The 15,525-nt window shown below is 37.2% G+C and overlaps 1 protein-coding gene across 1 annotated transcript; it reads left to right on the top strand.

Moving 5' to 3' along the window:
- Window positions 1-2,321: 2,321 nt before the first annotated feature.
- LOC140148489 (uncharacterized) lies at window positions 2,322-15,525 on the top strand. The gene is made up of 4 exons (XM_072170470.1): window positions 2,322-2,592; window positions 5,640-5,851; window positions 11,799-12,233; window positions 13,431-15,525. Coding segments are annotated over exons 1-4 (891 nt in total). The 5' UTR covers window positions 2,322-2,591; the 3' UTR covers window positions 13,674-15,525.

Below are 15,525 nucleotides of genomic sequence, written 5' to 3'. Positions count from 1 at the left end.
GTAAGCAATAGAGAAACAGACAGATGATAATCTGTCCTTTTATAAGTGCCGTTTTAAATTTTGGTCAGCTTCGTCATTTTTACATTTCTTTATAGCTCTGCAGTCGACCTAATGCCGATTTTTCTCTGAGCGCGCAATCCCGTTCAGTGCAGATTTGCCATTTCGTACTGAATCATCATCTACAACGCGTGCTAGGCAATGGTTTTTTTTGTTTGTTTTTTGTTTATGTTTTTAATATTAGCCTATTATTATTATTTTTATTTTTGTTTGCTTGCTATCTTCCGAAGATAGCAATTTTGGTCAGCTTCGTCATTTTAACATTATAGCTTTGCATTCGGCCTAGTGCGGATTTTTATACCAAAAGAAAATGTGACGAGATATGCCGTAATTTGCTCGATTCTGGTGTCGGTGTCTATAGAGCTCCTGCATTGATTTACATGGTAATATTAAAATTTAAATATCTCAAGAACCGAATACGGTATGACGCTGAAACAAACTTTGAAATAAAGCTTTTACATTTCTCTATCAGTTTTATGTCATTTTGGTGTTTGTTGGATTCGTGTGAGTTTGCTATCAACTGCAGATAGCTCAAATTTAAATGCCCGTTGGTTGTCGTGTTTGTCTGCTGAAGGGTACATAGGCGCGCGCTGTCAACTTTTGGAATTGCTTGGCGTGAGACAGAGGCGTACCGGGACTTGCCGACTCCAATGTTGAGCCACGGCGTTCGAGAATGTGAAAAGTGGGTGGGGGGCTTGGGGGGAGGGTGTAGGAGCAACAAATTATTCATGACGATGCGTGAGATTTTAATCATTTTCAGCTTTTTGTGTGAGATTTACTACCTAGGCGTGAGATAATACTACCTTGGCATGAGACCGTGAGAAAGGGACCCAATGTGCAGTGAGACTCACGCCCAATGCGTGAGAGCTGACAGCCCTGTTAAGCGGGGGGGGGTTACTATTTATCGATTTTTCGTCATCAAACATTCGTTAGAACTTAAACATTAGGGGCCTACTGGAAATAGAATGGCATTAGATTAAACAACGTAGATATGTTGCAGACAATATTTTACGTACAATAAAAAGTCTGAATACTGCTTTAGTAACAACTGCCGGGAAGGCTTTCTGCCCATTTTAAGCTTAAATATCAATGGAAACTGAATGAAACCCCACTGACTATTTATTGGTCTTTCAATATGGAGTTCTATGGCAGACATAATTGCTCTAGTACAAACACAACAAATTTGGCTGATTCCATTTAGGTGTAAGTTGGAATATATGTGTAAACTTTAATATATCAAAAAATTAGATTTGAAAAAAAAAACCCAATTTCATATGATAAGATCGTACATTATAGCTTTAAGGCGGGTGGAAGTTTTTGAAAAAATAACTTTCACTACATTACATGACCAAAAACAAAACAAAGTTTTTCCAGCAACTCCAATTCAAATGGGGCACCTAAGCGGTTTAAGAGGTTGGATGTTGAAAAGTGCTTTGTCAGAAAACAACATTATTGGAAAATGTGATTTTTTTTTTTAAAGAAAAAAAAATGATTTTGAAAAAGAACTACTCGCGACCTTACACAAATAGTATTCTGCCTGACATCTCTATGTACTAAGTAATAATAATTATTTATATAAACATCTCAAAAAAAGTAACTAACCCCCCTTAAATAATGACCATTAAAACGGGCAATTGTATTACAAATCTGTAAAATGCGTTGGAAGCAGAATTTATTTCTGCACATTTTGACACCTCATTTGTAGCAATTGACGTCACAGCGGACATTTAAATCAATGTAGCCCAAGATTTGAAAGTTGCAGTAAATTCTATTGATTTTGCATTCAGTGTAATGGAAGGAAATCTGTGTAATGATGTCTGAGTGTTTTTGTATTGTAAAAATTTGAATCTGGACCTGACTACATTAAATTGACCGGTGTTTTATTGTTTTCTGGGCTATCGTATCAAATGAGGTGTCAAAATGCGCAGAAATAAATTCTGCTTCCAACGCATTTTACAGATTGGTATAATACAAAAGCCCCTTTTTTTATAATGTCTATTATTTAAGGGGGTTAGTTACTTTTTTTGAGATGTTTATATGCCTATACAAGTACATACAAATACATTGAAGGTGTACACGATCATCCACTTTTCTTTGACGTTACGCAAAGGTTTTCTTCAGAATTAGCATAATCTGCTCAGAGTACTTGGAGGTGCCCAGTGAGGCTTACTATGCAAACTTTTTGAAACGCTTCCTCGAGCAAGATGAAAAGAGGTGCAACCTTGTTTATTCATGTCTTACGTAAAACGGTTGCGCTATAATAGTCTCGCCATTCTTTCACAAATAAAGAAATCAAGAGATTCTACCACTGGGTGATACCGTAACAAAAGAAGAATTTGGGATAATTTTTAGCAGACCGCACCCACCATTTGTGTACGTGGTTTGGCCAACATTGTTGTGGTATTCAGCTCAGGTCGGTGCATTCTTCTTTATGATATTGTAGGAAAGGAAAGTCATTTTGTGGAATATCTTTGGCGAAAGCCTGCTAGCTTCGCGGAGGACGAGTGGTGAACAGTAGTTGATGACTTCAGCTAAGTAGGCCTATTGTTTTCTTGATGTTTATGGAATAATTGTTTTAGTAACTTCCCAGATGTGTACATGATTTGATAAATCATTGGATCCAAAATGTATAAAATTGGATGCATTACGAGTTATGCCCAGTAGCCTATGTCTCGCTATGAGTTAAAAATATTGTACTCGTCCAATATTTAAAAAAAAATCACGGCTCGACCAATAGGCCTAATTATGGGCGCAATCGATCCAGTTATCGATATAGGCCTAGGGGTACAAGGCGCTGCACATATCTGACAATTGCCAAAATAATTAATATCACTGTATAGCAAATGAAATGCTAATTTGCCAGTGCATCATTTTCCACTGCAATTCATGCAACTTCAACGCACTTTTTTTATGTCAAAGGCGCTGTAATTGCCATAATATCACTGATGAATAGCGAATGAAATGCTAATTTGCTACTTCAAATGATAGTCATATAACGACCAATAGATAAATGACCGACTATCATTGAAGACTGAGTTCCGCAGTCTAAATTTGCTAGTGTATCATTTTCAAGCGATTTTTGGCGGGCCGAGAGGGGAGGGGGAGATTTTTGGCGAGCCGTTTGGAAATTTTCCCCCCCCCCCACCCCCGGGGCTCATAATTATTGCACAGTCCCTAATAGGGTGTGATATTCATGCTACTGTTGCTAATGTATTCTAACATTAAGGCCTACTATTTATTTAATAAACTAAATGGGATGTCGTTCTTCATCCACCCAAGCAAATATTGGCATATACAACCAGAGATTAAACATAAAAAACAATTGAAAGTCTGACATGGTTACGACACCTTTATAAAAAAATCCGTGTCTCAAAGCTTGTCAGAAATTGAATACGGTTGTTTTACTTAGGTTTTTTTTATTAATTTTTTTTTATTTGTCAGTAGGCCCCGAGACTGAAAGCTATGTGCACAAACTAGGTCTATCTCCTTGTCTGTTGCGAATAATGTTTGAATATAGACAAATAAAGTCACTGCTATATTTTTAGTCTATTGTCTTTATTATTTTAGAGTCCAAAATGTACAAAAAAAATTTTGAGTTGTATTTTCGCATGATAACATCAACAATAATAATAAACAATAATAATAAACATCTCAAAAAATTATTCAAAAACTGGTGATTGTATTACAAATCTGTCAAATGCGTTGGAAGCAGAATTTATTTCTACACATTTTGACACATCATTTGCAGCAATTGGCTAAATATTGACGTCACAGTGTACATTTAAATCAATGTATGTAGCCCAAGATTTGAAAGTTGCAGTAAATTCTAATGATTTTGTATTCCGTGTAATGGAAGGAAATCCGTGTAACGATATCGGAGTGTTTTTGTATTGTAAAAATTTGAATGTAAGTGCAACTTTCAAATCTGGACCTTACTACATTAAATTGACCGGTGTTTTATTGTTTTCTGGGCTATCGTATCAAATGAGTAGTCCTGCCAGCAAGACTTCAGTCTTTATCATAAACATAATGCCATCTACTGACCTGACGACGAGTTACAGTTACTGGAACTAATCAAATGAGGTGTCAAAATGCGCAGATATAAATTCTGCTTCCAACGCATTTTACAGATTTGTAATACAATAGCCCTTTTGAATAATGGCCATTATTTAAGGGGGTTCAAAACCCCAACGCAAGTATAGAAAAATAAAATTGTTTATAAATTGCTGAAAAGTGAAGGATAGGTCAATTTAAGTGTCATTTGGTATTTTAAAATGAAAAATTTGGCAAAAAACGAAAAAAAAAACCCCGAAAATACCCAGCAGTATGACGAAGTTGAAGCACCATTGAAATACGTGTAGGCCTAGCTAATTTATGTATATACAGGGTGAGTCAAAAAAGTGCAATAGAGCAAAGAATCGATATAAGAACCAAGCTGAACTTTTCCATTATTGAAAGTTTTTATAAATTCCAGACTCAATACTAGTCACCTTCTGTGAACAACTTGAATGAAGTGACTCGCTACTACCGTTTAATTTTTATGAGTCCTTTTGCTGCGATACCCAATTTCATTATTTGTCCACGAGGTACCATGTATTTTGAATGACAAGCATGCACGATAAAGGCACCAGCTCTGAAACTGACTTTAACTTAAATAAGGTTGTTTTAAAACTTTTATGCGTTACCAAAATCAGAATTTTGATGATTTTACGATCGTCCGGATGAGCAAATCACTGAATGGGCCTTTAAGTTTGAATAATTTAATACATCTCCGCTATTATTTTTGGCCCCACACATGTGTGGGGCTTATGTTATCACCCAGATGATTGTTTTTTCTTTGTTTCTTTGTTTGCTTGTTTGTTTGGCTGTCCGGGCGGAAGCAAATTCATTAATCCACTCTGCAGCTTAAACGCAATAACCGATCAACTTCATTATTATGTTTTCAGGGTTATTAGGAGTTAAGAAAACCTAATAATGATAATATTTGGATTGCTTAGCATGATAACATAACATATCGGATTCGTCATACAGATATCGAACTCGCCGTTGGCTCGTCCGATATTTTATGACTCATCCGATATGTTATGGTATCATGCTCCTCCAGCCAGGAATATCTTCAAACTTGGTACGGTGATAGGATATGGTAGCCTGATGTGCTGTATAGATTTGTGTCATGTTATTTGCGTATTTATGAATATTAATGAGCTTATTTGCATATTTTGCCTACGTTTAACGATATCGGAGTGTTTTTGTATTGTAAAATTTGTATGTAAGTACAACTTTCAAATCTGGACCTCACTACATTAAATTGACCGGTGCTTTATTGTTTTCTGGGCTATCGTATCAAATGAGGTGTCAAAATGCGCAGAAATAAATTCTGCTTCCAAAGCATTTTACAGATTTGTAATAGAATAGCCATTTTTGAATAATGGCCATTATTTAAGGGGGTTCATTTGGATATCATTTGTATTTACAAACACCTATGTGTGGGGGCCACCTTAATTACGAACCGCGTAATTCTAGTTTTAAGTTAGTTAGTTTGCAAAGCAAGTAAATTTGTTTTATTTATTGTTTTTATTCAGTGATGGCCACCCTACGCGTTCTCGTCTTATTAATCGCCGTCTTTGGTGCGGTGATGATCACACCGTCATTGGCTGATTATGAAGATTTGGAAACCGGTTTCATTTTCAAGTGGCATGGTGGATTTATTGGCGAAATTGAGATTCCCATTGAGGATGACATTGATGGATGGAACATGACGATTACTTTCCCTAAAAGAGTCTTTGAGTTTGAGGTAAGAATATGCCTGCAGTGATGTGAACTGAGCTCAAAAAGAAACTTATATTTTTTACAACTTGTGAATCACAAGGTCATATCTTTAAATACTGTCAATCAAAATGAACCAAAATAACACACAGGATAACTTTAATACTCGACTCAAAACACATGTCAGTAACCAAGCAGTTGTCCAACTGACACAACAGCAAAATGCACTGTCATGGGACAGCTTCCTGGACTTCCTGCACTTTCACAGCCCAACATTTGACACACAGCACAAAAAATCTGTGAGAATGCACACAAGATCCTTGCACAGATGATAAAACGGTGCTGCTTTCTGTTTTTCATACACTTTTTTCATGAAACAGGGCTGGGCTGTGAATGTGATCCAGGAAGCTGTTCCATGTCAGTGCATTTTGCTGTTGTGTCGGTTGGATAACTGCTTGGTTACTGACATGTGTTAAGAGTAGAGTATTGAAGTAAACATGTGTGTAATTTTGGTAGAATTTGATATTCAGGAGTTCAAGATATGACCTTGTGAAAAAAATAATTATAAGTTTTTTTTGAGCTCAGTTTAGGTCTTCATGAAATGCAAGGAGGAGGAGGAACTTCGCCGGGAACTTCGACATTACGGTCGTCTCCGATTCTTTTTCTGTCAACGTCATTAATACTTTTATTAACAAATATTTAAAAATATTTGTTCTGATATTTAACATGCTTTAGAGTCTGAAACTTGCAAGAGCCCTCTAAATTATAGGAGGCGCCCCACTGGATGGCAGCACTCCACATCAGCTCTTAAATAATTGTTTAATTATGTAGTTTTTACTAGACTCGCTGAGTCTCATGGACGCCGTTCCTATGTCCATCAGACTCGTATTTCCCATTTTGGATGTCAATGGGAAATACACACTTAACGATTTGCGCCGGTTAGAAACTTGAAAAAAAATCTTAAAATTTTTATCAATGTATATAAAAATGGTACTAACCTTATTGTGCTTGCTAATTTAAGACTCGGTTGAAACAAAATTAAGGATCGAATGCATTTTAGTGTCCAAAAAGGCAAAATTATCGTCAAAGTTCTGCCGAAATCGGCACCCTTGCGAAGGGTTCAGAATTCGAATCGGGAACGAAAATATCCGATCTTTGCGATCAAAAACACAAAATTACAACTTTAAACATACTATTGGCAAAAGACATTATTAACAAACAATACAGAATAGAAAATTTGACATCATTTTCTCAAAATATTGAAAAAATTTGCTCACTAGACATCTAAAAAGTTCGCAATCCAATTCCCGTTCAAACGCGTGGGAAACTGAAAGTGCGATAATCGTGACTAGTTTTTACTGATGTTTCAAATTTGTGGTGTTTACTAGTGGTGAAACTAAACATCAGGACTCTACTAGACACTTTTTGTGACATCTAATGGATTATTTTAGAATTCTGACGAAGAAATACTTTTCTGGATATTACTACTGTGAGTTACATCAGTTTATGTATTTTACTCAACACACAGAAACCATATTCATCCATCAGTGACTTTGGTTCCTGGTTGATTTTCACACCTCGTCATACCTTGTTGCACAAAGTCCCATCATTTTAATTTGATCACTTTGTTGCATAAGAACCTGTCATCTTTGATCACCTTGTTGAATAAGGTTTCATCATCTTGTTTTTTGTGTGAAGATAAACTGACATTTGAACAATGGTATTATATCATGTCTTGCTGGTCATCTTATTGGCCATCATTAATGGACCAAATTGCCAATGTCCTCTATATACTAGCTTAGAGTGGAATTCTGTAGGCCTACATGTTCAACATGGAAATCAACAACTGCAGACACTTAAGTATCTTGGTGCCCGCATTCCTTACAGCAGTAACACATCTGCGTCTTTTCAACTTGACATCCTGATATTCGGTGACATTAACCCAAACCCAGGCCCAAACCAGACTGATCATGATCAGTATGAGCAAATCAAACCTAAACTTGTTTACAGTCCTGGACAGCTGATTGCACTGAACACCTACAACAACTCAACCAAGCAATCATTACCCCGGTTACCCACAGAGGTTTGGAGAACAATTACTTCCCTTGGAATCAATAACTCATTCCATTCAAAACCACGTGGAAAAAGAGGTGGCCGACGAAAACCATGGCTGATCTCAAACAATTTCACCCACCTAGATGATTCAGTTCACAGTATACCTGTTCATATCTCATCTGAAAGGAAAACAGAACTGCACATAAAGCCTGTTCACACTGATAGGCCCAACCGTACCCTCATAACACCCTATATAAATCGTGAACCGTTAATGAACATGAGACTCTGGAATCCGAGATCAATCCGAAATAAAACAACTACATGTAATGACTATATTAGTGAACACGATGTAGATGCTATCTTCTTAGTTGAAACATGGTTAGCAACCAATGACCCAGTTGTCATTGGCGAATTGAAGCCAAATGGGTATACCTTCTTGAACATCCCACGTGGTACCAGTAATCATGGTGGTATTGGGGTTCTTAGTAAGGCTCAACTTGCGTTTCGTTTACACCCGCTTAATGCTAAGACAGTTACCTTTGAACATGCAAGTATCTTAGATCCAAACAATGGTGTTCACTACATTATCATACCGTCCCCACCCAACCAAAGCAAATGGTTTTACTCTTAATCGGTTCATGGAGGAGTTTGAGGATTTCCTCCAGGAGGTCTCTTTGTTGACAGGAAAACTTATCATGTTGGGGGATTTTAATTTCCACATGAACGAGCCTCACAGATCCGAGGTTGTTCGTTTTCAAGCAATTTTATCCTCTTTTGGTCTCAACCAACATGTTACCCAGGCCACTCACATATCCGGTAACACTCTTGATTTGTTACTCACTCCTGAGAAGGAAGATTTGGTCAGACTCTGTGATGCTGGCACTGCCTATGGCTCTGATCATTACATGGTAAGATTTGTCCTGCAACAAAGTAAACCACCACCTTTAAGGGTCACTAGTACATTAAGGGATTTCAGAAAGGTGGATCCAGTGGCTTTAAAACTGATCTTAATTGCGAACTAAATAACAGTCTGAAACCGAAACCTAGTAATGTGAATGATCTTTTGGATCACCTTGAGAAAGCTGCTATTAGAGTCCTTGATAAACATGCTCCTGCAACCACAAGATCTCGTCGTGTATGCTCTCGCCCTCCGTGGTATAATGACGATCTCAGAGAAGAAAAGCGTAAACAACGTAGACTTGAAAGGAAGTGGAGGAAAAGTGGCTCTTCATCAGATAAGGAATCCTATTGGGAGCAGCATCTTTGTTACAATAAAATGTTACAGGACTCTAAAAAGACACATTTCAACGATGCTCTTTATAATGCTAGCCCAAAAGATACTTTCAGGGTCATTGGTATTTTACTAAACCAAAATGAGAAAAGTCTGCCATCATTGTACACACCTGATGTGCTAAGCAACAAGTTTGCTGAATTCTTTAATGAAAAAGTTGAAAAATTAGAATTAGTATCAAGTGTAGTGTTAAGGATAGTAGTGTTAAGGATAGTAGTGTTAAGGATAGTAGTGTTAAGGATAGTAGTAGTAATGTAATTGATATTCCTGTAGGTAATGACTCGGTGTCCTCACTACATAGTGATATTGTTATTCAAAATCATCTTGATTATTTCAGAGAATTGACTGAAGATGATGTTCGTTCTATTATTATGAAATGTGCCAACAAAACATGTGTAACTGACATTATTAACTCTTCTTTAACAAATGGTATTTTCCCAGGTGATCTTAAACAAGCAATTGTCACACCTATCCTCAAAAACCCAATCTAGATTGGAACAACTTACAGAATTACAGACCAGTCTCAAACATCGCCTTTATAGGGAAGCTAATTGAGAAGGCTGCAATTATCCAGATCAATGACCATATGCGTGCTAATGAGCTTGATGAATTATGTCAGTCTGCCTACAAAGAAAAGCATTCCACTGAGACAGCACTGCTCAAGGTGACCAATGATATTGCTAGGGCCATTGATGATAACAAGGCAGTCTTCTTAATTATGCTTGATCTCTCTGCTGCCTTTGATACCATTGACCATGACATTTTATTCTCTCGTTTAGAGCTTGGCTTTGGTATCAAAGGCACAGTCCTACAGTGGTTCAAGTCTTACATAAGTGGTCGTCAGTTTAGAGTATCTGTTGGAGGGTGATGTCTGATAGGCATGTTCTTGAGTGTGGCGTACCTCAAGGCTCTATTATTGGGCCAAGAGTGTTTACAAAATATTCTCAGTATATTGCCAACATAATCCGTCGTCATGGTTTACATTTTCACATAATTATATGCCGATGATGTTCAAATCTATATGTTTTTCAATCCCAAGATTCCTGGTGATTCAGCATGTGCCATCTTCAAGCTATCCATGTGTGTTGAGGAAGTTCGTGATTGGATGCTTTGTAATATGCTCAAGTTAAATGACTCCAAAACTGAGTTTTCATTGCTGCCCCTCCACACAATATGCCCAGTCTCTCCAACATCAATATAAAGATTGGTGATGCTGAAGTAATTCCATCTGCTACCATCAGGAATCTGGGAGTTGTTTTTGATGCTACGATGAACATGTCTAACCATATAACATCTATTTGTAAAACAGTTAACTTTCTCTTGTGGAACTTGTCCAGAATTCGTAGGTTTGTCACCGAAGATGCATCCAGTAATGCCATGCGGGCACTAGTGTTATCCAAGATAGATTATGCCAACGCCCTTCTGTCTGGATGTAGAAGCAAAGACGTTGCTCGCTTACAAAGACTACAAAACCGTGCTGCCCGCATTATCTTCCAAGTTCCACGCCGTCACTCATCTTCACCTCTTTTAAATTCATTACACTGGCTTCCAATAGACAAGAGAATTTGCTTCAAAGTGCTACTTTACATTTACAAGACATTGAACGATCTGGCACCACCCTACCTCTCTGATTGTCTGACCATCCGTGTTCCAACTAGGGAAGGTCTTCGTTCTAATCAAGATCTTACGCGCCTTATAATTCCTAAGACAAACAGACTGATAGGCGATGGATCGTTCAGTGTCTTTGGACCCAGAATCTGGAACAATCTTCCTTCATCCATTAGGTCATCTCCCACAGTTACTACTTTCAAACGTAGCCTGAAAACCCATCTCTTTAACCATTGCTAATTTTATGTTGTTTATTTTGCATATTTTTGTTTACTTGTAGTCTTTAGTAGTAGGGTAAGTTTTTCTGTAAAGTGCAATGATCATTTCTTTGAAATTGCGCTATATAAATGCCGTTGTATGTATGTATGTATATGTATGTATAAAGAGTTTGCATCCTTGTGCTTGCTGTCTCAACGTTTTTGGAGATTTGAATCAATTGGTGACTCTCGTTCGACCGATATTCGATTGATCAACGGGACAGCATCATTTGTACAGTATTTTTGTGGGACCTGGGGGGACATCAGACACACCAAATTACTTTCTGAATACGAGGAATTTTAAGGATGGACTTATGGAAACTTATGGGCCTAATATACTGCTTAATTGTTGGTCTAAAGTAGGCCTATATAAAAGTATATAAAAGTATACATTATGGCAAAAACTTTATGAAACTTGCCCAAATTTGACCCCGCAGATGGATTTGTCCAGTCTTTGCCATTCTAAATATTACGAGTATCTTGATGATTGATTCCCTGGAAAAACAGCATGCCTGATGGTTAATTTTGCAACTTCAAACATAACTTCAGCGCCCGGCTTCAGCGATTCCTTTTCTCCGATTGGCACCAGATGATGATGCAACCTTCCTTTTAATTGTATGCGCAACTAAACCAATCAAGGGCCGTGGGGAGTTTTATTGACAGTGACGTCAGACGCAAATTAGTGTTTTTAATTCGGTCCAAGATTATATAGATACTTTTGTTCAAAAACTATAATCGTGACTACTTAACACTTTTTTTTACAGATTTGTCCTGCCGAGGTTGTAGATATCGAAGATAAGCGGGTTGTTCACTTGAGAAATAAACCCTGGAATGCTAAACTGGACAAAGACACCGAACTGGAAATGTGGTTCAATGCCAAAACGTGGAGGAAAATCCGCGGCTTGGTTGGCATTGTTCACTTCGAAGGCAACGTCGTATCTACCAACAACACTAATGTCACAGAATCGTCTTCGTCGGAGTCCGACTTCAGCAGTAGCGCTGGAGGCTATAACAACAACTTGACTTGCGACGGCTTTAACAACATTACCTGTGGTGCTTCTTTTGAGCTTATGTCGGGATCAGGAGCGGGACCATTTGTGGCTCAAATTGAATTAGATGTGGATTTTGCAGATGTTGACACCACCTCTGTAGAAATGACAACAAATGTGCCATTTTTGTATATCCAGAGAGAAAGCAGTGTGAGTACTAGAAGGAGTTCACTTTCTTACTTGAGTAGAATATTTCTTCAAATGAATCTACTATCTACATGCCAGCTGTCTAAAACAAGTGCAAAACAAAATGCACCGATCACCATTTTATAAACATTTTAAATATGATAATAATAAATTTTTGTTAAAAAAAAGATGTCAAGATTGCCGAAAGTTTGATACACTTTTTCACACCTTGCTATATACATCTGAGATAGTCCAATAGATATTTCTATTGTGTCTTGCAAAATCATCCATCCATGGATACATTCGCGAGTTGATTAGACTGTCCCACAGTCTCGGTTCGGTCCGGCCTGGATAATGGACCGATACATAATTACATAATAGCCTATCAAAATATGCCATAGTCCTTCACCCCCCACCCCGATTCTAAATACACAGCGACCAAAACCACTTCCCAGCGCCCAAAACCAATTCCTCTTTCTACAAAATTGATGCCACTACACTAATCACGCCTCCTACATTCCCGGGGGTGTCACTCCCATTGTGGCCTGTACACCATCCGCGATAATGAAAACGCGTAAAAAGGGTCGTTTTTCGTGGGTAGGCACGATACGCGCGTATCGCGTTTAGGGTGTCAAAAACATGAAAAAATGGAAAAAAGGGTAGCAAAATTGCAATTTCTAAATACGCGGAAATGAAATTTAGGGCATGAGATTTGATGTTAGGAATGAAATCCCTGTTTAGGGTGTCGTTTTAGCCAAGGGTTAAATCCTTGTTTAGGGTGCTTTTCAAAAGTTGATTATCGCGGATGGTGTACAGGCCACAATGGGAGTGACCCCCCCCGGGCCTACATTGAACGCTAAAATTCAGTTGGGTTGATTTTTAATGCTATGTAATCTACATTACCAGTCGTTCTCCATGGACCCGAGGGAGGGTCTACGAGTTGATTGGTCTTCAAATATTTTGTAACCATTGGTTAGTTGGTAATTATTAGGTACATGATAATAATAATAACAACAACAACAATAACATCAACAACAATAACAACAAAACAACAATAGCAACAAAACAATAACAAAAACAAGAATAACAATAACAACAATAATAACATCAACAACAAAACAACAATAACAACAACACAATAATAACAATAACAACAACAACACGGTAAAAATGTTTATTATTGTTATTGTATTAATTATCATGAATGATTTTTTTTTACAGTTTGATCCTATTCTGGTAACGGAGAACGGCGACGAAATCGGCTTTACTGGAGTCCTGACTTCTAAAAATCAAAAGGAGCATTCATTGATTATTGCAATGAAATCAGACTTGGAGGAGGCTGGTCACGGTAGACTTACGATACAATTCCGATTTGGAGTTACATCCACTGCCTTCTCGCCAGTTATATTCCCGCACATTACTGAGACAAGTGAATGTTTTTGTACCAGGCTATTTATACTATAGGACAGACAGTAAGGATGATAAACTTCCGCATCATTTTCAAGCAATTGGCCTACGTTTTACAATTCTAAATTTAAATGGACTCGCAAACTTAGTCTTTTCATATTCTCGTTAACTTTTTGTTCATACATGTAGAAAAAATAATCTCAAGCGCTTTTGACTTAATAACCATCATCACTGAGATTTTATTTTTTAACTTAATAGGCCTAATATACTAGTAAATAAAAACCCACCAGAACCTGCATTAATTTGAAAACATAAATAAAAACCACGCAACACTGAGCTGAGATTTTACCTCTGGGCGCTTTAGTATCCTTATCATGATAAATTATGGTACTTGTATAATCACGGTTTTACTTTTAAAAATTTTTTAAAGTAGGCCCTTAAAGCAGACGTGTTTCTGGTAATATATTTTTGACAAAGGTTTGAAATTCCGGAAATTATCGTTACTGTCAAAATCTGTAAAATTTAACCATGTACCCGAACTTGAATGAATTGCTAAAAGGATACTAATTTTTAAACTATACGTGTCGTAAGTCATAAGCCTATGAAGAATGGCGGACACAATAGGAAGGGTGATGTTCAGTTTGGATAAAAACCCAGTCAATTCAAAAGGCTTTTACCATTTTTCAAAAAAGATTGGTGATCCCATGATGGGTACACAGTTTCCTTTTGCACCCAAATAATGTGTCCTTACTTCGGCGGTAAGTTAAACAGTGGGTTCGGCTACGCCGCTCGCCCAATATTTGCGTTTTTTGCCACCTCGGACACAATATTTTGGTGCCGGTGTAGGCCTACAAGGGTAAAAGCCCGGTCAATTCAAAATGAGCACGCCTTTTACTTCCATACAAATCATATCAAACCACAGATCCTACATTGATATAAGATGTAATGTATATTATTTATATTCCGGATTCTCAAATCATGTGTTAAACTATTTGGTCTGGATCCTCATAATCTGCAATGTTATACCATTTGCCTCATTGTATACGACCATCTTGTATATAGAGTATAACGTTGCAGATGTGCCTCCAGAGGGTTTATGGAACATCTATAATTGACCAAACGGTTTTATACCTGTCTTTGGAATCCTTTATTGATCAATATTTGACATAGGCCTATTTAGGGCAATAATTTAAAGACAGACACATAACGAATTCTAATATTTCAAATAACGGCATAGTGATCCATGTAGTGTGAGTATCCGTTCAGTGTATTACGATTGGTTTTATTTCATTTCTTCAGATCCAAATTAATTTTTAATCCAAAGACATCGAAGAGTTTGAAACAGAAGGCCCTATCCAGAGCATGGATATTATTTGATTAGCAGCTAATGTTAAAAATCGTTTATGATTGCGATAACTTGTCATAATTCTGTTAATGAATGTACAGGAAGATCCCGGGTTCGTTTCACAAAGTTACACCCCATCGTGTATAGATGAGATTGTGGTGATGGACGACGCGACGATGGATTCTGAAACTCTGTGAAATCATCCCAGATTATCTAAACCTGTGGCATTACTATGATTAATAAAGAAATGAATCATATAATGCACACGGACAAGACTACTGATTATGGAATGAATATAATTCGGTTGGTGCATTCTTTACTATTATGGCTTAAATTTCAACATGTAGCCTACGTTCATTTGATCGTCGTCACGGGAAATTCGTGAATTGCCATTTTCAAGAATGCACCGATCGATCAATATTTTTTTTAAAGCATTTTTAATATGATAATAAGATTTTTGTATAAAATTCTGATAAATTTATTTTCTTACTGACACGGTCCGGTATTTATGTGATTACTCCTTTGTGATATTTTAAGTAAAGTTTAACTTTCATTAAACCCAAA

This window comes from Amphiura filiformis, chromosome 3 (genome assembly GCF_039555335.1).
Source record: "Amphiura filiformis chromosome 3, Afil_fr2py, whole genome shotgun sequence".
NCBI classification, from domain to species: Eukaryota; Metazoa; Echinodermata; class Ophiuroidea; order Amphilepidida; family Amphiuridae; genus Amphiura; species Amphiura filiformis.
This window is presented reverse-complemented; position numbering and strand designations above follow the sequence as displayed.